At 38.3% G+C, this 24095-nt stretch overlaps 1 protein-coding gene across 11 annotated transcripts in view; it reads right to left on the bottom strand.

Moving 5' to 3' along the window:
- Hdac9 (histone deacetylase 9) overlaps positions 1 to 24095 on the bottom strand; it is an 832694-nt gene that overhangs the window by 90888 nt on the left and 717711 nt on the right. For all 11 annotated transcript variants that reach the window (XM_029484907.1, XM_029484903.1, XM_029484900.1 and 8 more), the window contains one exon: positions 12233 to 12351. In XM_029484907.1, the coding sequence (XP_029340767.1) occupies positions 12233 to 12351 (119 nt within the window). The remainder of the gene's footprint in view (positions 1 to 12232; positions 12352 to 24095) is intronic.

Here is a 24095-nt window from a genome sequence, read left to right on the forward strand (position 1 = left end):
GAGGTAAGCAAATCTCTGAGTTTGAGTCCAACCCAGTCTGCAGAGCTAGTTCTAGGACAGCCAAGACTACATAAAAAAAAAACCTTGTCTCAAAAGACCAAACCTACCCTCTAAATAAGTAAATTAAATTAGAAGAAAGTAATAATTAATTAGTTTAAGACCAACCTGATTTTTTTTTTCGTTTTTAGAGACAGGGTTTCTCTGTATAGCTCTGGCTGTCCTGGAACTCACTCTGTAGACCAGGCTGGCCTCGAACTCAGAAATCCACCTGCCTCTGCCTCCCAAGTGCTGGGATTAAAGGCATGCGTCACCATTGCCCGGCTCCAATCTGATTTATATAGGGAATTCTAGATCAGCCAAAGATACACAGTGAGACCCTGTCTAAAAAGATAGCTAATGATGTATATCAGCAGAGAAGAGAGTCAGGAGACAGGGCCCTGGGTAAGAGCTGCAACCTGGGTAGACTGTGTTCAACTGCTCTGCTGGAAGATAGAGAAAGCCTCATCAGGCTGGAGCATAATAAAGTGAGAACAGAAGATGTCAGCCTGGGGTGGATGGGGGAAAGAGGCCCATTGTTGTAAGAAGTGGGCAGTGCATGCTGCTATATGAAAATAATATTATTAAGCTGTGTGTTGGGGAAGGGGCTCAGACATGGGTCATCCGTGGCACAATAACACAGCTTGGAAAAGAAGTATTGTGTTCTGCTGAGAGTGTCCACCAAAGCAGAGTGAACAGAAAGCATGAAGACATTTTAGTAAAGATCATATTACTAGGCATGCTACAAATGCAAGCCTTGTAATAAAGCAGACCTTGTGAACTTTGTGGTTCTTATCCCAGGCCTTTTCATTTGGCTTTATTAGAATTATGGCTCCTCTACACAAGAAATACATTTATGCTGAAAAATTCCACACACTGAGAAGTGATACTGAGAGATGTACAAACTTATATTCTAGTTGAATCCATACAATTTATTCTGGGATAATCTAATAATAATGTTCTCATAGAGGATGGGTTTGGGAGATGGAATCAACAAATTTAAATGGGGGCCTGTACTTTACTGCCTATTTTATCAGGTTTTTCTCCAGGTTCCCTATGGGCATGAATTCCATTAGTTATGATAGAAATAAACTGTGCTGATGCATGAGTAAATATCAGAATGGTAGTTCCGATGTGTGGTAAAACTCGGGAGTGTTCAGCCCTTTGAGCCAGCTTGCGTGGCTCTGTAACTTTGCCTCTTTCTTCCTGTGCAAGGAGGCTCCCTCCTTGTATCTGGGCTTCTGTTGCTTATTCTTGGAGTGGATAAAACATTGGTAGGCGTGTTCGTGGGTTTCCACATTGACAATTAGTTTTGGCGGAGGTGACAGTGACAAATATCTGGTGAGTTCTGCACATAGGAACTGCTGTGAGTGGTCTCAGGGAAACCCATTCTTTTGATACTGAGACCCAGGGAGGGCGACAGGACAATCCCAGCGCATATGAGTGCTCTATTTTCTCAAGTGCTAACTGCTGGGCTTTGTACTGTGGCTCCGTAGATTTCTGGGCACATTTTCAGTGAGATAATATCTAGGTTAGATAATTGGAGATCTGGGTACTTCCATTCTTGTCCCTTTCTCCTGTGTGTGGCCTTTGGAGTACACAGCAAATTGAAAGCACAAATTGGACTCCTCTGTAGCATCCTCTGTAGAAGAGTCAGCTGTGGTGCTGACATTTCTTGTATTGCTCAGCTTTGAGGATCCTCTTTTGAGTGTATCACAGCTTCCTTGACTTTAAGCATTTCTTTTTGTCTAATAACTCAGTCTTGTTAGTTGTCATCTTGCAATATGGCAAACAGCAGCATCTTGTCTTTTATGAGCAATGTAGACTATCTCATAACGTGTTATATTGTGCATTTAAAAATGCAAGCAATTCTAAGATCAGAGTAAGTTCATTTGTGAGAGTTCTTTGTGTCAAGGGATCAAGTGCAATTTATGGTATCCAATCCAGTACCAGTTTAGATTTCATGGACCAAAAGAAACAGAAGTGATTCTTGGTTTGAAGTTTGAGGGGGGAAATCTTTGAACATAACGGACAAAATATCTAGCACTCTCAAAATCATGACATTGGCTGGTCTGAGGATTGTCACAATTCCCAGTCTTTTGTCTGTGACCATGAATCTCAGCATTAGATGTGATAAACGGAAAGATTCTGTTGGAGTAGAGCTAGAGAGAGGAAGTTTTCCTCATTAAAAAAATAATTACAATTAAGTGTTTCAAATGTTTTGGATACTTTCAAATATTAAAATTTCATCATCATTTTGATAATTTAGGATTAAATTTCATATAGGATTATACAAGCATATTGACACATGAATTCTGACATCTGGAAAAAAAAATTTAGTGTGCTTAAAATCATTCTTATCTTAGCATTCTAAGATGCCATTTATACATTTTCTTGAGTCCTTATCTTATGGATATCTAAAATGCCTCTATATGTAACCAACATGAATATAATTTGTATTGATTCTAGTTGAGAAAATAGAAATAAAAACACATAAAACTGAATTTTTAACCAATTAGACCCCAAACTATAGACCATTCAACTCTAGACTCCACATCTTTTCTTTCTCCAAGGAGCCCATTGGTTCTCAAAGCATGGCCCCCAATCCAAGAGCATCAGCAGCACCTGGAAACTTGGAAATGCAAATTGCAGGCTCCATTCCAGACCTACTAAATGAGAAATTCTGGGACAAGACCCAGCACACCTAATAAGCTCTCCAGGTGAGGCAGATGCCTGCTAGTTTGGAAACCATTAAACCAATTCATAGAGGCTCTGGCCCATGAGACCACTGAGGAGAATGGTCCTTTGGGTACAAGGAACACATTTATCCTCATAACTCCCTTGGTTACTTATCAGCTACATACAGGTTGGTCAGTAATTCTTGGACACATAGTTACAACTCATTCACTTATTACTGCCATAGACCTGTGACATCACTTACTAAATTGTTAGCCTGTTCATTGGGTATTGATCTGACATTTGAAAGGAAAGAGAAACTGTTATGGTTTGGAATGAAGTATTTCTCAAAGGATCAAGAATTGAAGGCTTAGTTTCTAATAGCGTGTTGGGGGAAGGGAGCCTTAGGGAAGTGACTGGATCATAAAAACCAATGACTTAGGCAATTAACTAATCCATCAGTGAACTCCTAAGTCAATGGATTATTGGAGCATACAGAAGGTGAAGCCTGATTGGAAAGAGTAGGTCACTGTATATGGCTTTGAGGAGTTCCTTTCTTGCATTCTCTCTGAAGGCAGGGTGTCAGCAAGAATCCGTGCTCTGCTGTGTCTCCATGATACATAGCAGTGCTGTGCATAAACATGGACTGGAATCTCTAAAACACCTTGTTTTCTTGGGTACTCTGTCACAATGATGGAGAGAGACTAATAGTGAAGCCAGAGGTTTTACTGCTAGTAGTCATCAACACAAAGAGTACAGCCCTTTCTTATGGAACTTTTGAAAGCAGGAAGGACAAGTATTATCTGAGCTAGTAAAAAAAAACTCAAGTAAAACATATATTAATAAATACCCTGTTAATATTATTTCTTTATTTCTTTATTTTTTTTTTTTTTGGTTTTTTGAGACAGGGTTTCTCTGTGTAGCCCTGGCTGTCCTGGAACTCACTCTGTAGACCAAGCTGGCCTTGAACTCAGAAATCCGCCTGCCTCTGCCTCCCAAGTGCTGGGATTAAAGGCGTGAGCTATCACTGCCTGGCTTAATATTATTTTCAGTTTCTTCAAAATTGAATCAATAGGAATCTGAACAGGAATTATAAAATTGAAATCTACAATTTTAGCATGGCTTTTGGCTAGTATCTAAAAAGTATTTCAAAGCATAAAATATTATACTACATATACTATAAGATGCTACTTACTGTGGCACAAAATAATTGTAATCATTCTTTTATATGCTATCTTATCAAAATAATAATACATTGCTGGTCTGACACTGAAATGTCACTAAATGGAAATGGTATCATAATTTCACACATGTTAAAGTGTGAAAAAGTTCACATTAACATTAGTGAAATACTGTATAAACTTTAATATAGATTGCAGTTGGCAAACTGTTTCAGAATGAATTCTACTTATACATTTCTCTTCATAAGCAGTGCTATATGGACCCAGTTATAGTACAGGTACAGCAATTTTGGTCTTCAAAGTTAAGCAATGTTATCCTAGGCTAAAGGTGGTTCTATGACATCAGTAACTAAGCACAGCAAGTGGAAAATATTCTGCTAAAACTTGGTTTTTTAATTGTCAGAGGGAGCAAAGGAACAGGCAATTGGGTGAGAAAACAAAGGGAACTAAAATTAAATATAAAGAATTCATTCACCTGAGTAAATCTCTTGGTTGTCATTACAGAGAAACTAATTCACCCACTTAAGATATGCTAGTCTGATGCTGATATTTTCCTTAATCAACCCTGTTGATTATTTACATTAGTTCTTACATGTAAGTGGATTATGTTGCTACATTTTAAAATGTCCTATAAATCCACTTCCATGTCTTTACAGGGGCTGCGCAATTGTTTGAGACTTTAACACCGCGAGCTGCTGCCATGCGGCAGAGTTTAACCAAAGCCCCACACTCTGACTGCTTGTTGCAAGAAAACCTCATGTTCAGCAGGGAGCACAGCCTGCACTCTGTAGCTTCACAGAGCGGCTTTTCTGATTTGGAGAATTTCATTCAATTAACAAAGTCTCTGTTGTGTAGATTTTATTTCATTTTCTATATTTTTATAATTCTGACTAAATTTATATACCAGAGATATTTTTGGTAACCTTGTAAACCTAGTAGGAAATAATATATAAAGGTGGAAATAAAAAGCAGATAAGGTTATGGTTTGGTATTCTTTAGCACTGTAAATTTCATAAGACACTTAACTTTTTTAAAATTCCAAATTCAAATAACTGTTAAATTTTGCTTAGAGACTTCAGGGAAATAAAATCTAAGAATATAATAATAATAATAATAATGATAATAGACTATAGTATAAAATAAAATAGGGTATGCTTTAAACTTATTACTTTATTCGATCATGAGAACACAATTAGATAATGCAGAGGTACATAAGTACAGTGTCTTACAAACACTCCACAATTCCCAGCAGGCATTTATGTTACAGCATCAGTGATGATCACACAACCAAGATGAAATAAGTTTCATCCTTTAGTCAGGAAATAGCCTTTAAGAATTTGTGGTCATCTGAGTGCCAGCAGCATTGGCTTTGGGATTATTTTCTTCATTGATCTTTTGGATAGTTTGTTGTTTGTCAATAGATGTATTATGGAATTTTTTGATAACTGGATACTGCAATTCCATTGTCTTATTTATTGGTCCTCACAGTTTTTCTACACTCTTTAGGATTATATATACATACATACATACATATATATATATATATATATATATATATATATGTATGTATATATATGTATATATATATATATATATATTCTCTGCACACAGACAGAATTTCTCTTTCTCCCTTCTGATGCAGTTGACCTTTGTTTCGAGCTCCTGTCTTACTGTTCTGATTAACACTTCCAGTCTTAGGTTGGACAGAATTGTCAAATATGGCATCATTTACATTTTTCCTATCTTAAAAGGAAGGCTTTTGGCTTTTCACTATTGTATATGGTCTGACCTGAGACGTTGAGAGTTTTTACCATAAAAGGAGTTCATTGTGGGGATCTAGGGAGGCGATCATATGACTTTGTCCTCTACTCTGTTAGCATGGTAGGCCACATTATTTTATTTGACTGTACTGAACTACTCATACATCTTTAGATAAATCTCACTTCACCCTGGTGAAATAGCTTTTTAATATGCCTATTGAATTGAACTTCAAATATTAGAGTGAGGCCCTTTTTCCTGTTTATTGACAGTTTATGGGTAGTTCAATTGTTTAAAATGCATAACAGTAAAGTATTTATTCTGTATCTTATTAAAATGTCAAGAGTAGATTTTTCTCCCTCAATATAGCAAAACAAAATGTAAAGTGTTTAAGGAGGCAAGGACTAACACAGTCTTGCCACAAAAAAATAATTGTTTATTTTCTTTCATTGACATAGTATCTGTCCAAATGCCTCTGGATTTATTACAAAGGGGTCACGCACATAATAAGAAAATGTGAGATGCAGGCACTTGGCTTATTAAACTGACTTTTGTTTTGTTTTATTTTATTTTATTTCACTGAGACAGCATCTCATGTATTCAAGCCTGCCCTCCAAATCAACATGTAACCCGGGATGATCTTGCACTTCTAATCATCTTCCCTCAGAGGGAAGGGCTAGGTTCATAAACATGTCCTTCTGCCCCTGGTTTATGTGTTGCTTAGGACTGGGGATAGGGGCCTGTGCATACTAGGGAAGGACTGTAGCAAGTGAGACACTCAGGGACTACAATGATTTACATTGAAGCAATAATCAGCTACTATTTACCCCAAATCTGGGACTGTTTTCTGGAACTTCTGACCATTCTTCTATCCTTTTATATATGAATTTAAACCTTCTTAAAGGGAACTATAGTATATATGTTGCATATTTTGTATTCCAAGAGAGTACTTAAATATCAAGATTTAATTTAACTTAATATTTAGAATGTTTGAAGTGATTTCAATAATAAAATTCAAGATTATTGACATACTAGTGAATTACTTATTCTTTATAGATGACATTTCTTTAGATCCTCAATAAATTACTTTTTCTAGCTAAGAAAAAACTTATGTGGATATAATGGAATATGCTTTAAAGGTATCTCATTTGGAAGGATCACATATTTCAGTCTAGCATGGCACAAAGAAATCCTGCCACTCCCCTCTCTTACACACACACACACACACACACACACACACACAAAGAGAGATCCTCTCTAGTAATTATTCATGCTTATTTAATATTTAATATTTAAAGAACTCAATAATCTTCTAGTCCTGTTTTACCTAGCAAGGATGTAAATAAATTTATCTCACTAATTAAAACTATCAGATGTTAATAGCTAGGGTAGGCAGTTTGTCCAAGGCCCAGAGTTACAAGCATATCATGACTTCCTCATTTAATTCTTAGAATTTTTTTCAATACCATTCACAACAACAGAGAATATTTAGAAGTCACAATTGTGAAGAACAATTTTTAGAAATACTGATTTGTATTAGTAAAAATATTATGAGAGATCTGTATCTGCAGTTCAAAATGAAAAAGAAGTGGCTGTGATCAGAATTGCCATGGTTAATGAACTCATTTACAGAGCAGTGAGGCTGTAGAAAATCTATATCATCAGCTTCACTTCTGTAAAACTGGTGTGGACCATGCCATAGACACTGGACTAGTTTTTGAAAACTGCAGAATCATGCCCGAAAGCCGCTTCAGAAGATCGCGTGGTGATGGGGAGGTTAGGAGAGTCGGTACTGACCCCTTTTCCCCAGGTCTTACGGTTGTTGAAGCTTGTTTGTTTATTTGTTACTTTTGAGACAGGTTCTCACTGCGTAACCCTGGATTATCTGGAACTCACTACATAGAGCCGACTGGCTTCAAGCTCACGAGAGTTTCTCTCCAGCCTTGGCCTTCTGAGTGTGGAGATTTTATCAGCATATGTCACCATACCCAGCTGGTTTCCTACAGTTTTTTACCCTCCTATAAAGGGATGCAGCAGAGAAGTTGGAGGTTGGTATTAACAATTACAGATACTCTCCTCTCCATCCTTGTTGTCCGTGGGCTAACATTCTGTCATTAGAAGCCACAGGCTTCTCAGTTACAGATAACTAAGACACAACTGGCAGATAGACTGTTCCCGGAGGCTGAATGCTTTCCTTTAGAGAAGAGAAGAAGTATACAATAAAGAACACAGTTAAATGCCATCAGAGTCTTTATAAGTAAGGAGAAAATTGGAGATTTTTTTTAAAAAGTGCAATTTATGGTAGATACAGAGCCGCTGAAGAGAAAGGCACAGTAAAAAAGAGAAGTCAATTGCATCGAAACGTATTTTCTGGCTCAGTCTATTTTTAACTCTGGACTAGCAAAATGAATAGATGAAGGGTACTCTAAGCTTCAGCCATCCCTGTACATATCAGTGCCAAGATGCAGCACATGCAGACATTATAGGCAGATGGCCTCAGCCAACACAGTCTGCATATCGAATAAGTTTCTTCCTTTGTACTTATTTGCTATTTGGATCAGCACTCAACGTTTTAGAGACTGTCTTTTGGAGACTAACTAATAAGGAAGCATTTGTCCCTCCCAGAGACTAACTCCCAGGGAGAGATGGGTCCACTGAAGCAGGTACGTGTCCATAACCATGCTTTCTCCCTATCATACCCGTATACCTCGGAGTGAGGAGGGGATTAACAAACAGCAGAAAAGTAACTCTCAATCTAGGAGACAGTAGGAAAGCAAGTCTCTGAGATATGCTACCTCATTTCTCCTTAAAATTCAATAAAAGTGATGCTGTATTACCTGGGAAAATCCAGAAGTACGCGGTTCTTATTAAGACAAAAAAATTGTATAGGGTTTTAAAATAATATACAGTCTATCAGACATGCTTATCATTTTAGTCCCAAAGGAAAAAGATTCTTATTCACGTGTCACAAGCAGTCTGCCCACAGGAGTGCACTACTACATACCAAGGAAAACAGAGAGTGTGGACATCTAGGGGAGAGAGAAAAGCAAGCACCACTTGGAAAACAGGGTTGAACTAAAGAGCTTTTAACTTCTGAGGTGACAGCACCACAAAGCCAGGAACTCTGAGGTGACAAATCACCTTGGATATGGCACTGCTGTCACGGTATATAACTGTAACTATAATTATGTATAAAAAAATCTTAACGTCTTAAAGTATAACACAAAGACAGTTGGATATAAACCAGAATACTTAGAAAGATAAATGGATAACTTCAATGTCACATTTGGTTCTGGGCTCAGAGCAAAGAATGCCGCTTTTTGAGATGCAACCTAACCTTGGATCTGGATGTAAGAAGAATATAAATTCTAAATAAATGCTTATAAGCTCCATTTTAGAACAAAGTTTTCAATTGTAGCACAAACCAAACCCACCCTTCATGCTGTAGTTTCGCGGTATAACCAAAACATGAAGAAAGAAGAAAACAGCGCTCTGGGAATCCCTTTAATGTAAAAATCGCCTCTCGTATTTAGGCTGAAACATTTGTCATTGAACCAGGATTTCTTCTTTTCTTTTAAAGTCAGGCAGCTATTTAGATGTTTAAAATGAGCAAAATCCATTGTTGTTTTGACTTGATCTTTCTTTTCCTTTCAAAAATACAAAATAGAGTACTGTAAAAATCCAATTCGATGTGCCAAGGAAATAAATTTTCAGATGTCTGAAACGACAATATCCTCAAAACAGCTCTCAGATCAAATCGTCCAGTGTTTTACTTGGAGCAAGAACGAGTCTAGCCAGAATTGAAAAAGTTTAGTTGAATATTTGTTTTCATATAGTTTAGTCACAATTTACTTCAAATTTGTACCCCATTTTCAACTTTATTCTGGGACTCCACACTTGGAGGATGACTTCTGGCATGGGGCGTTGAGATCTCAATTTTAATCGCCTGTCTGTCAAACTGAAGGGGAATGCATCAGCATGCAGCAAGCCAGTGCAGAGCCTGTTGTGAATCTCTGGAAAGCTGTGCAGTAACCCCAGGTCCCACACAGTTGAGGTGGTGACTTCTATAGTGAAGACTGCAGCCACCCTCAGGTGACGCATGCAGCTTCTCAGTAGTGGGTGCTGGTGTTCCTGTTGTCCCAGATGGCATTTGTGGGTTTGGCCCCACTAGGAGTGTTTGAATGCACATTCCAATTATTTTGTATATGATGGGATGATTTTTTTTCCCTTAGTGAGAAGAAATCCAGTGCATGGCTCACTCAATGCCAAGTCAGTACAAATCCATGAACTCTATTTTAACCCCAGGTATGAAATCTGCCTAACTGTTCAGGATGACGTCTCCTGCACTCTGCATTCTAAGACACCCCCCCCATTATGTGCTTTCCCTAGGTAATAACAAAGAGTTGACCAAATAGCAATGGTTAGATATTGATAACCTTAGGTGTGTCTGCTTCTGTTAGGTAGTAAACAGTGGCGAAGAGGTACATGGTCTTCTTGGGTAGAAAAGAGCTAAGGAGGAAAAACAGGCAGGGACCAGGAACTGATGAAGGAAAGCTGGGAGTGTTCTATATTCAAATGAATGTGGGGAACAGAAAGCAATAAAATGTACCCTGTATAAATTCACATACATTAGTAGATTTAAAATATTGAAGATTTCACTGCTTTCTGATTGATAGAACTTGGGTCTGAGGTCCTGAGAATGAACTACAGGCAAGAGGTGGGAGATTTCAGTGGTAGGGGCTGGTAGGAGGCTTTTAGGTCACTGAAGACAGGCTCTTGAAGAGAATTATGCCAGCATTGTGCCATCCCATCTCTTTTTGTCACTTTCAATGAGATAAATGGTTATACTCTGCCACTTGCTTCCCACCATAATGTATGGATTCATCACGGCTTCCCAACAACAGTCCCACAGTCTACAAATTCAAACTCTGTCAGCTGAAACAAACCTTCCCTACCTATTGGATAAGTTGGTTATCTCAGCGATGAAAGCTGATTGTCACTACTGAAGCAAAAAAAAAAAAAAAAAAAAAAAAAAAAAAAGGTGTTGGAATCAGTGTTTCTAGTATCTGTAACCAAAAGAGACTACATTGTTATTATTTTTTAGTCTGCTTTTTAATGGGACATTTGAGATTTAAAACGAAATTTCCCAAATTTAACACAACGATTAGTCCCTTCTCCTTTTAAGAGATGGACAGGTTAAACCTCCTCCGCCTCTTGGCAAGGAAAACGACTCTAGGAGCAGTGTTTTTCCTACACCTGAGGGAGCTGTTTGGCTTTAATGAGATGGGCTTCTTTCCCCTCATTTCTCTCTTACTTCCCATGTGTCTTGTATCATTTGAGTTTCTTTTTTCAAAATAAACCAGTCGCCAGCCTTGCCTCAAATGAGGTTTATCTGCAATGGGAAGACTGACTTCTCTTTGAGGTAACTTCTGAGAGCAACATCACCAGGAGAACCATAAAGATATTTATTACAAGAAAACACCTCCGTATTCAATTTTAGCAAACTCATGAATTATCTATATTTTGTTGTTTGTGCACAGTTGCCTGCCTTAATATGTTCTCGATAGACAACAAGGCACCAGGAATCCTGGGCAAATAATAGAGGTTAAAAATAACCACTACCTAACAATGTTACTGGAATAATTAGAGTGCAGAAATGCTCTCATACGAGTAGCCAGCTCAAAACAAAGGTTGGCATGAATCTCTTTCTTTGGTTCTTTTCAAATTAATATAGCACATTCATTCCAAACACATCTCCCCCACTTAAAGCAACTTGAGTTGTTTTCATTTTGTCTGCCTTTCAACTCCCCCAAAGCATACAACACTGGATACCATCCACTGTGCAGTTTTACAGGTTTTTTTTTTTTTTTCTTGCTCAGTAGGTACACACAGTGCCAAAGTATATTTATATGCATGGACTATAGATATGCTTTGCTTTCATACACAGAGCAAGAAAATTGTTCTTAAAGAAGATCCTCTTTCTAGCTAAGTTCCATGGTGTCGTAGTCTTCAAATGAAATAAAATATAAAATTCGTTTCCTTGTTGGGTAGTTAGCGACTATGGAACACAGCCAAAAAATTTGTCTCTGCAACCAGCAGAAGAGCAGCATTGACCTCAGAGACTCTTGGGATTGCTGAAGCACCATGGAGTCTGTATTTTGACTGGAAACACATAACATTATTGCTAAATACCTATTTCCATTTCATGTACAATGTGGTAAATGTAGCAACTATGTTCTTTTTGCGAAAAGCTCAGTAGCTCCTCTAGACTTTTGAGTTCTCAGATCAGTTGATGTACTGTAAACAGAAGTCATATCATTTTAGTCTTTAAATGAAAACTAAGACTCCTAAAATACATGAAGTTTCTAATATGTCTATCAGGTTAACCATAGGAAACCCATTTTTGCTTTTCTTCAATGAAAATTTCTCCAGAGACATGAAACAGCCATAAATATCCCACCAATCATTTTCAAATGTCTCCCCAAAGCTTACTAACTCATGTAAAAAGTAGTAAAGATCTTAAAGATCTAAATGGTGTATGGTGTCAGAGCATTTCATGAAGTCCTGAAAGAGATACTTGCATTTTGCTGTCACTTTGTAACCCCCGAGGGGAGGGGTATGGCCTTCCAATGCATCAAATCCAGCAGAAACCAGGACCATATCTGGATCAAACTCTCTGGCCACAGGCATCACGACAGTCCTGCACGGTGAAAAGGCAGTGGTCACTCATGGGAAAGGTGGGTACCTAGAAGCCCGACTTTGTTAAAATGACTTGGCACAGTCTCAGTCACTTCCCAGGAAAAGAAGGGGGGAAGTGCAAACTGGATTCAAAATTTATCACTTCCTTCATACGCGAACACTTCCTTTTTATTCTTCTTTGTTTTTTGTTTGTTTGTCTGTTTTGGGTTATTTGGTTTTTTGGTTTTTTTTTTTGTTTGTTTGTTTTTTTTTTTTTTTTGTAGTTTGAGACTGAGAACACCACAGTCTGCAGGTACATTCTAAAGCATGTCACAGCACAAGTACATCTGAAGCTGGTTTATCCCATTGCCTATAAAAAAAGAAACCCCTGCTTCTTCCAAAGGAGGCTAATGTTTTACAGAGGAAAATTGACGCTTTAGAGAGAGCCTAGCTTGCTCTTGTTAGTAAAAAAAATTGGTATAAATTTGAACTATAAATTTCTTTTGGGAAAAAGTTTGCTTTCCCAACTTAAAAAATATATATATATATTTTAAAATATTTGTCATGGTAGGGGGTGACTCTTACAAAGGAAAAACACAAAATTCCCTTAATAGGATCCAGATTATGACGTCTAAGGGAGTCCAAGGCCAGGCACATGAGGAATGCAGCAGCCTTGTTGCTGGCTGCAGCCCCTGCTGGCCCCACTTAGACACATCAGCACTCACCTCTCAGCCTCCTCAGGGCTCCGACCCTTCCCATCCCTGTTAGTTTTGAGAGAAAATGATTGCAGGAACTCAGGGGAAAAAAAAGTTTATGAGGGCTTGAAGCTCAGAGTGCCATCATAAAAATTCAAATACCTAAGTCTATTTAATAAAACGAGGAAACAGCACACTATTGTGAATTTTACCAGTAAGACTTCTGTCTGTGAGAAGTAACTAGAACAAGTGTTCTAAGAATAATCCTGAGGTAGTAGAATAATTAGCTCTTTGATTTATTTTTTTAAAAAACTTGAGATTTTTTTTGACGATAATAATATATCAGTCTTACCTAAAGAAATTTTGATTGAATGCCATAAATGAGAATTTGGAATTAGAAAATATCTAAGTGAAAGTTATCTAGAGAGATATGTAAATTAACTCAACCCTTTTTCCTATAAACCATTCTGCTACCATGCAATGCTGGCTGGCCATCAAGCTTCCATAGTAGTCCTCTCAACAGCTGGAAAAACCACCTAAGTCTGAATCCGTCATTAATAAAACCAAGTAAAAAATATAACTCCACTCATTATGTATAACTTTCTATTTTTTTCCAATAATGCTATGCATCTTTAGTGTGGATCCATGATCTGATGAAGAGATTAATAATATTCATTTCTTCAACAGTAAGTATCAGCTCTGACATTGCTTTCATGGAGTATCATGTATAATCATTCACTGAGGCCCAGAGTAAAATGACCATGTGCTACTAAGACATTGCAGTAAACCCTCTCAAGGAATCCAGACTCTTCTCTCAAGTTCCTCTCTTTATTTCGGTGGGTACTAGACACTTCCTTAGCCCATAACTGGTCTGGTTTATTTGTGATACAGTCAACACATTCACTTTGCCTGTCTTTCTGGATTCACAAATGGTTTTCAATCAAGCTCCACCTCAGGGAACTGAATCGTATGCAGGTCTATTCATTCCAAAAATAAGATGATGAAAAACTTGGTGGGGGAAAAAAACCTACCTCACATCCCAGTTGGCTTCAGTTCTTAACTTATCACAGGCTGGAATCATCTGAGAGAGAAGCCTTAACTGAGGAATTTCCTAGATGAGACACGGCCATCTCACGGCCAGAGACATGGGCATGTCTCTGGGAAACTGTCTTGATCATTAATTGATGCAGGATGGCCCAGTCCACCATTGATGGCACCATCTCTAGGCAAATGGTCCTGGGGTTGAGCAAGCCAGATAGCAAGCAGCATTCTTCCACAGTTTCTGCTATACTCCCCTGACTAGAGATAATGCTGCATGGATACCCAAGCCAGCCATCCTTCCAGTTCATAACCTAACTTCACTCATGAAAGGACATTGGCTTGTAAGTGTAGGATGAAATAAAGCTTTTTTTTTTCTTCAAGTTGCTTTGGCCATGGTGTTTGTTACAGCAAAAGAATGAGAAGTTGGATACCATGTTATCTGGTAGAATTTTCTACTTCAAAGTATACATTCTTAATACTGTGGTTTCTCTTCAGAGCAATTCTTAGGCTTTAAAAATAATACATTCTTAGACTTTTGTTCAGAATGGCAACTGTTTGCTGAATGAACTATCTATGTGTTTCTGACTATAGAAAGTTTGTGTGATGTTCTAATGCAAAATATTCTGCAAATTTTCTGTTAAGCTAAAGAACTACATGGCAACAACTGGTTACAGAGAGCAACATTGGTGACCTTTTGATCATTAATTTCAACTGGTACACATTGTCTACTTTGTTGCAAACACTGTAATGGCTAAAAGTTATTCAGTTTCAATTTTAAGTATTTTCCTATTGTTGACATAAAACACTTTTTTTTTGCCTATATCTCATAAACAAAACTAATATTTCCCAGATCTCTTTATTTTGATAAATTAAAAAAATATTTTATGTGCACAAGTGTTTTGCCCATAGCATGTCTGTGTATTGCTGTGCCTGGTATCCACAGAGTATAGAGAGGGTGTTGGCTCCCATGGAACTAGAGTTAAAGATGATTGTTAGCTACGATGCTCATGCTGAGAATACAGCCCATGTTCTTGGAAAAGCAGCTAGTGCTGATCCAACCCTCCAGCCCCATATTTTGTATCTTTTAAAGAGATATTGCAGAAGTTTTTAAGCTCTTCTATTTATGTTGGCACAGAGCTAGAATATCTACTACAGCCTGTGTCCCCTTTCCAAAACTCCTATTGAAATTAAATACCATTGTTAGAGGATGGATCATTGCCACTGCCGTGGGAGTGGGCTCCAGATGCACAGATGAGGTTGCCAAGTTTCCTCTCTGTCCTATGCCTATTTTGTATGTCTTTCCACCATCTTATGACACAGCATGGGAGCCCATACCAGACACCAGCATTACAATCCTGGACACTATATTCTCCATAAGCATTTTCCAAATAAATCCATGTTCTATATCAATAATAATAATAGTAATAATAATAATAATCTGTTACAACAATACAAACTTTACTAAGGCATGTATGAAAGATGAAAAGACTGTTATAAAAATACGGAGTAGAAAAGGCAGTATAATTTTTCTTGAACAAATTCCTCAAAGGCATTTATGGGGTTTGTTGTTAAAGACAATAAGCAAAACATATATGTCTGTTTGAGTTATCATACATTTCCTAGTAATCATAGCAAACCAACAGCAAAAATCTGTCATTATAGAGCTAATGTGCTATTGTCAGTTTCGAATTTAAAAAAATAAATAAAAAAAAAATCCATGGAGATTCTTGAAAAGTTATTGACTTCAGGACATTGCCACCAAAAATATGATATATCTAGGGAGCACTATATCATGGCAAGGGAACTGTCAGATGAGATGAGGGGGTGCTCAAGGGCAAATGGATTGGAGCAGAAAAGCCTGGGGTGGCTGAGGCTGGCACAATTCCACAACCACAAAAGGTAATGCTAACAGTGGATTATAAGCCATAAAATCAGATAAGTAGTCATGAGTTCATAGAATAACAGAGCTGTAACTGAGCAGAAAAGAAACAAAGAGGAATGAATTATCAACTGACAAATGTCAAGAATTCGAGAATTTAAGGTAAGAGAAAAGTCACCATTTGAGTACAATTTTTAAAAAAAGAACTAAAGTAAGAAATATTCACAGATTCTATGCATTTTTTCACATGAAAGGATACAAAAGACACATGTAAAACTCAACTATTGTGAAAACTTCTGAAACTCTAATATTCTTTAAAAAATTAAGTGTCATATAAGAAATATTGAACAATGAGCACCTCCCCATCTCATCTGACAGCTCCCTTGCCACCATATAGTGCTTCCTAGATACATCATATTTTTGGTGGCAATGACCTCATGTGGATGTTGGTGACCTCCAAATACCTCTCTTTGCTTTGCCACTCAGACACTTGTATTTTCTAGAATGTTAATTCCAAAGTAACTGTTATCAGCAAATTAACTATTAATTTAAAAAAAATTTGCTGTCGGGCAGTGGTGGCGCACTCCTTTAATCCCAGCACTTGGGAGGCAGATGCAGGCAGATTTCTGAGTTTGAGGCCAGCCTGGTCTACAAAGTGAGTTCCAGGACAGCCAGGGCTATACAGAGAAACCCTGCCTCAAAATAACAAGAAAAAAAAAAAGATTTCCTTATTTAATTTACTTTTATACATAGATGCTTGCAAGAGTTTGTATGTTTAACATGTATGCAGTACCCAAAATATCAAAGTAGACTGAAGTTTCAGAAACTCCAACAGTTACAGATGTGAACCACCATGCCGACACCGGCAACTCTCTGAACCACTGAGCCATCTCTCCTCCCTAGCAAACAGATTTAAAACACAATTTGAGGAGAGAAAAATGGAAGCTATTTAGAAAAATGAGTTAGAAAAGGAAACTACTACCAGAACTTGATATAGAAGGAACTAGAGAAGAGAGGAGTGATATTTGGCTCCAAGGAAATACTCAGCAAAGGAATAGATATAGAGGAAGAAAAGAGGCAGAGCTGAGAACAAGACATTAAAGAAATATGGTCAGCAAAGACCACTAGAAGATGTCCAAACATCCTAAGAGCTTTTTCTCCTGCTAACGGCCAGGATGATCATTAAGATAGTCCTACTGTCCATCCTACACTGCTTAATGACTCTTCTTTAATGACAAGCGTGCATGGACAAACTCTAACTCATGTGGATGTCGGGGTCCTAATGAGGATGTCAGTGACCTCATGAGGATGTCGGTGACCTCATGAGGATGTCGGTGACCTCATGTCTATGCTGGTAACCTCATGAAGATGTTGGTGACCTCATATGGATATTGGTGACCTCATGAGGATGTCAGTGACCTCCTGTGCATGTCAGTGACCTCATGAAGATGTTGGTGACCTCATGTGGATGTTGGTGACCTCCAAATACCTCTCTTTGCTTTGCCACTCAGACACTTGCCATTTTCTAGAATGTTAATCCCACAGTAACTGTTTGACATACTCATTAGAAAAAAATTAACATCATCCAGTGCCTTCTTAAGTAGCAATGGGAAATAAGCATATTTTGGCTCATAATGAAACGCAAGAGTATAGAAAAACACATTAAAATAAACATATAAACAATTGGATATAAACATATAGTTTAGCCAATAGATAATAGTCTCAAATATATATACAAATAAAATATCATATATAAACCCATAACATGTACACACACACACACAAACACAAACACAACTTAATGGTAAGGATTCACCATGTACTTCAGGCTGATCTGGAACTCACAATGTACATACCATTTAGTTCTCTCAGTGCTATGACTAAATATCTGACAATAAACAATTTAAATATGAATTGTTTATCTTCGCTTACAGATGGAAATTGTAGTCCACTATGGTAAGAAATCCTCATGATAGACTCTCGAGGTTTCTTGCTCACATCTATGAAAATCAAGAGGTAAAGACTGCACAGGAAGCCAGACTAGTCTGTAAACCTTATGGCCAGACAACTGATTATAAAATTAAAGAGGAAAAATAATGTCTTTGCAGTATTATAGATTAAGACTCAAACACATACAGGAGACTGAGTAACCAGGAAGGACAAAACCACCACCAGCACCACCACCAACAACAACAACAAGCCAGGAAGAGGTACTTCAGGGAATTTTATTGACTATTTTTCATCAATATTCATAAGGGAAATTGGTCTGAAGTTCTTTCTTTGTTGAGCCAGGGACCCCAAAGGAGAGTCTATGGGAAAGACTGAAGGAGCAGAAGGGGATTGCAGTCCCTTAGAAAGAACAATATCAATTAACCAGATCACCCAGTTCTCCCAGATCTCCCAGGGAGACCAACCAAAGAGTACACATGCAGGGAACCATGTCACCAGCTGCATATGTAGCAGAGGATTGTCTTATGTGGCATCATTGGGAAGGGAGGCCCTTGGTCCTGTGGTGGCTTAATGCTAGAGTGATGAGGTGGGAGTGGGTGAGCACCCTCATAAAGGCAAAGGAGATGGGGGCGGGGGATAGGATGGGGTGTTATGGATGGAAAACTGGGAAGAGAGATATAATTTGAAATGTAAACTAATAAAATGATTAATTATGACGATGAAAAAAAAAACAGGGAGAAAGTTCACCAGCAATGAAGAATTAGTGTGGACATTAGTGAAGAAGATTGACAGGAAACAACAAACAAAAACAAGGAAGATAGGTCACTGAGGCACATGCAACAGCATACATGTGGCCACACAGAGAGGCATGTGGAGCCTGATGAAGAGCACTCGCTGTGGAATACAGGTTAGAGATGGCAGAGGAAGCTGTGGGCCAAGGGAACCCAGGCTCTGCCTGCTGCTCAGGAAGAATGTGGCAGTCTCTTGCGAGGCACAGTCATTGCTCTATGTCCCTGACAATTTGAATCCATTACTCCAAATCTTATGGAAGGATAACCCGATAGGGGTTCCTTCCCTGTGCTTTGCTCACTGTGGACACGTGATCTGCATCTCCCTTCCTAACAAGATACTCACACAGGAGGTCCTCATAAGCTGCTGAGTGGCTGATGGCAGAACACCTTGCAACTCCAACCCATTCCCTGCTTCCACTTAGTGGATTTTACTACCCATTTTTAGCATGAGCTGGGTTCACAGACAATTCTGATTTCTTCATATGTCAATTGAGAAGAGAGAGTATCTGAACAATCATGCAGTCTGTAGCCATTACCACCCTGAATGCACCTGGTTTCAGATGGACAATAAGAACTAGGGTAAAACAGAAATTACCCAGAAGGCCACAGGAATGACTGATGTGGGTTTGGGCTTGGGTACACAGAGACTCACTGAAACTGACAGTGCACGGGTAGGGACGATCATGTGAAGGGAAGAGCAGCTGCGGATAGAAGAGCATGTGCAAATGCCCTGACTGAGGCTTGAAGATACTCAGAGAACTAGAAGATGCTACTGGGGTAACACAGAGCTAAAAGTACAAGACTATTAGATATGGCAAGAGTCAGATATCTGGTAAGGAAGCCACAGTGGGTGGGGCATTGGAGGCTACTACAGTGCTTTAAATGTAATTTTTTGTATTATTATTATTATTCCTTAATCTTCCTTTACAGCTGCTACCCAGCTGTCACCCCCCCACACACACACACTGCTCGCCATCCCATACCTCCTCCCCCATCTCCAAGAGGATGTCCCCATCTCCCTCACCCCCACCCTTAGACCTCAAGTCTCTTGAGGGTTAGCTGCATCCTCTCACTGAGACCAGACCAGGGAGTCTTCTACTGTATGTGTGTCAGGGGCCTCATATCAGCTGCTATATACTGCCTGGTTGGCGGTTCAGTGTCTGAGAGATTTTGGGGGTCCGGGCTAGTTGAGACTGCTAGTCTTCTTGTGGGGAATTTAATTCTTATTAAACAAAAGACCCTGAAAGATTGGAGAGGGCCATACCATATTCCCATTTATGTTACCTCAAACAATGGATTTCATTCCCATGCACGGCTCATATACAATGGCATACTATATTCATGCATATGTGAATCACAGATGAAAAGTCGTGTCTACATTTTTTGTATATGTAATTGTAGGTCATGGCTTAAAGGCATCAGATTATAGATTAGATATTCCCAAATGATACAAGGTGTTCTGTTTTTTTTTAAATGTTTTTTTCTTACAAAATAAAGTACACATGACAATATATATAATTTATATACAATTACTTTCATGTACCTATATTTGTACATGACAGACAAGGAACAACATTCTCAGGAAAACTCTTCATGACAGTCTACACTGGGACAGGCAAAGAACAGTGCTGCATCACATTTAGATAGATGCCTGAAACATTCCCACCCTCTCTGTCACCTTTGGACTACTGTGAAAACACTGAGGGGCCTCTATGGGGAAGATCACTGTGCGGCAGTCACTGAGCACACACAATATGGCTGCTGTTTACAATCAGCCACACAAGCCCTGACTCAAGTCCTCTCTTTCTAGTCATCTTATATTTCCTACCCAACTCCACACACACACACACACACACACTTTCCTAAACACATAATGAATACCCTCCCAAATACATCCAATACCTACTCTCCTCTCAATGCATACACACTCAACACATGCACCCCAAAACATATACCCAACAACCTCTTCCACATATATATGCTTAGCACACATTCTTCTTGAGCATATATACCCTCATATATGTCCTCAACACACCAAATTCCCAACAGATACCCACACAATACATACACTAAACACATAGAAATGCCCAATATATGCATATACATATTCCCAACACTCCCTATCACCCCACCCCAAATGCTCCCCACTACAAGAATACTCCAGCATAAACTTCCAACACGTAAACACCCAGAGTGTGTGTGCGTGCACACACAAACCACATACATGATTTCTTTTGTACACTCAATGCTGGTTATTTCTGACTCGATTTTCTATCCTTGGTAACTCCCTTTTTCACTGTAACAAATTTATTAAGAAAGTTCATTGTCTACACTTAGGAGATGCATCTAGAAACTTACCATCCTTCCCCCACTCCCCCGAACTATCAACATCCTCGTCCTAAATGGATTCAGAATCATTTTTCTCGTTCAGCTTAGATGGCTCCCTCTGCCTCATTTGGAAAGCAGCTCGCCAGGGCAGCATTTTTGGACAGATCTCCATCATCCCCCTCAGGGCAAAACAAATTTTTAATGACCTACATATCCCTGGACAGTAAGCCAGTCCAACACAGTTTTGACTCTGTCCTCCTGTTCTTTGCCAGGACACTAATCACAAATATGCCTGACTCACCATGGCTAAAAGAGTGTCTTAACAGCCTAAATAATGTTTTGTGGCAATATGCATTAAAAACTTTCTTTTTTTTTAAAGACTAAATATCATCCCACTGGATGTAAGTACTGTATTGTCTTTTTCATCTATCCATCCATTCAAAGATAATTCAGTCGCTTGCGATGAAGAACTGGGACTTTGTGTGCTAGAAGTGAGAATAAAAAGTGGTGCTAACACTTCTCTAAGATTGACAGCTCGGTTTTACTTCTGTCTCCATACAACTCACATGCCACATACCTTTATTTATTTATTTATTTATTTATTTATTTATTTATTTATTCATTCATTTACTTACTTATTTGCTGACTTGCTTGCCTACTTACTTACTTATATTTGATGTTCATTATTTATGTTCTGGTGCCTTTACTCACTGCAAAAACCTATTCCCCAGAGACAAATAGGGACTGCTTACTGATCAGAAGCCTAAGTAACATATGGGAACTAGATAACAAATAGCTGTTTAATCAAATCTCAAATGGAATGCCTTCTGTCATGTTTGGTTTCTCTTTCCATTTATTTCAGCTGAAGTTTTCTTGATTCCCCCACTCTTCCTTGGGCTAGGATATTTCAGAGATAACATTTGTAATGGCTGCTTCAGTAGAGGTCATTGCCTTTTCTTGTGGCTTCCTTGGATGCCAATAGTTTTGGTTTTTGGGTTTTTTTTTAGTATGAACATCAGAAGTGTAAAGCGCTACTAGCCCAAAGTCAAAATAGGAGAGCTAACTGTCAGGATACATAAGTGCTTGACCTACTCATGTTATCTATACATTGCACTCACAAGGGGCAGGAGTTTCAAGCATGCTTGATTCAGAGCACAGACCATGCAGAAGCTGTGGATCTCACTCCTCCAGACTCTATAACGTGTTGCTCTTGCCCCCCTTGTCTTCCTAGATTCCATTTCTGTCTCCATAATTCTGCTTAAAACAAATTCCCACTTGTACTTTCGTACACTGACCTACATACTTTTTCGTTTTATTATTCCAACTAATTATTGAACTAGGAAAGCAACAGTCCCTAATAATATTGTTTTGATGGCTTTGGAACATGCATGAAGGAGAAGAGGGGTCATAACAGGCTTTCAAGAAGGGGTCAAGTTCCCCAATGCTTCCCAATGGCTGCCACCTCACAACTGAATTCTCTGGTTTCCTTGTGTAATGTTCCTGGGTTAAGATGCTTACATTCCAATGAACACATCCAGATTCTGTTCTTGGTGTTACTTCTAATTCTATGGACTTAGTAATTGTCTTTGCTTTCTCAGTGAAGGGCAGCAAGACTTACCTAGATAACCTATCTGTGAAGTCAGCTCTAAAACGTGAGTGCTTTTGATCCCAGAGCTACTATGTCACACACTTTCCTTACGTTTTGTTTCCTGAAACTCAAGGTTCTCTCTGGTCACATTTGTGGGCTCATGCTTCCTAATTTGCCCTCATCCTTCCTGGTTGATGTTAGATTCTGTAGACAAGCTCCGCCACCATCAACAATGAAGGTAGCATAACTGCCCACAGAGGACACAATTTACAGATGGCAGACTTATTATAACAACATATTCTGTATTGAAATTTTGGAATATATGTGTGTATCCCTGTATATTCAATGTGTTATAGTTTAGAAAGTATACTCTTATCATAATAGTCTTCAAAATGACATTTGGTACATTTATATTGCTTTAGTACTTTAAAATAGCAGTGCTAATTTTGAACTCAATGCTTTTAAAAGAGTGAATACTTTAAATGACTAAACGGTTTTACTTGTCTGAATTGTGCCATGTAACCATAAACTGAGAAATTCAGAGATCTTACTTAATAGACAACCCAACTGAGAAAAGAAATACTTTCCCAAATGTATCTCTTTCTGGTTCTAGGCTATTTCCAGAGCATATAATATTATTATATTCCTGGTAGCATATTTGGTATTCTACTGCATAAAAATGATGCTGGCTCTCTGCAACATTTTACACTTGAGTATAGCAAGCTGAGAAAAACTACAGATAAGCACAACAACAACACAGCAATGCACAGGCTTTGCTATTGTCAAACACTGTACTGGTATCTGACCTACAAAAATCAGTACACCAGAATAAGAAACTATGAGAAACATGTTGAGCTTGGAGTTTTCAGAAGCCATAGGAGAGCTAATACCGAAATAAACATTCTTCTGCTGAGAAATATACAATATAAGGTATTTTAATACACATGTATATATAAACTATCTGTGCTGTGGACTTCTATTTCCATCATTATTGAACAAAAGTATATAAATATCATGTATTTTAATATGCCAAAAATGTGGCAATAATTTCACAACAGTGGTTCTTAAGAAATATTTTGTTATGATTCCAAATGTGGGCCAAGCAACTTACAGATGGTCTTACATAAATAGCTTTATAAGCATTCCTAAATCAATCCTTCAAATCTATAAAGGTGAGGGCTTGGAACGAACAGGCATCCATCCTGTGTTCTTACACAATCCAGTTTAAAACAACTCAAATCTTCAGTCCCTCGTGGTGAGGGCCAAGGTCTTAACCAATTTTAGCTTGATGCATTATTTTTAAAGACAAATGTATTTATTTATGTATTATGTGTACATGGGTGCTTTGTCTGCACGAATGCTTTGTATTGTACATGACCAGAGTCCTCAACTCCTATGGCTGGAGTTACTGATGTATATAAGCTACCATTTGTGTGCAGAGAACTGAATCACAGTCCTCTGGAAAAACAGCCAGTGTAATTAAGAAAGCCATCC

Source organism: Mus caroli, chromosome 12, assembly GCF_900094665.2.
Source record: "Mus caroli chromosome 12, CAROLI_EIJ_v1.1, whole genome shotgun sequence".
Taxonomy (NCBI): Eukaryota; Metazoa; Chordata; class Mammalia; order Rodentia; family Muridae; genus Mus; species Mus caroli.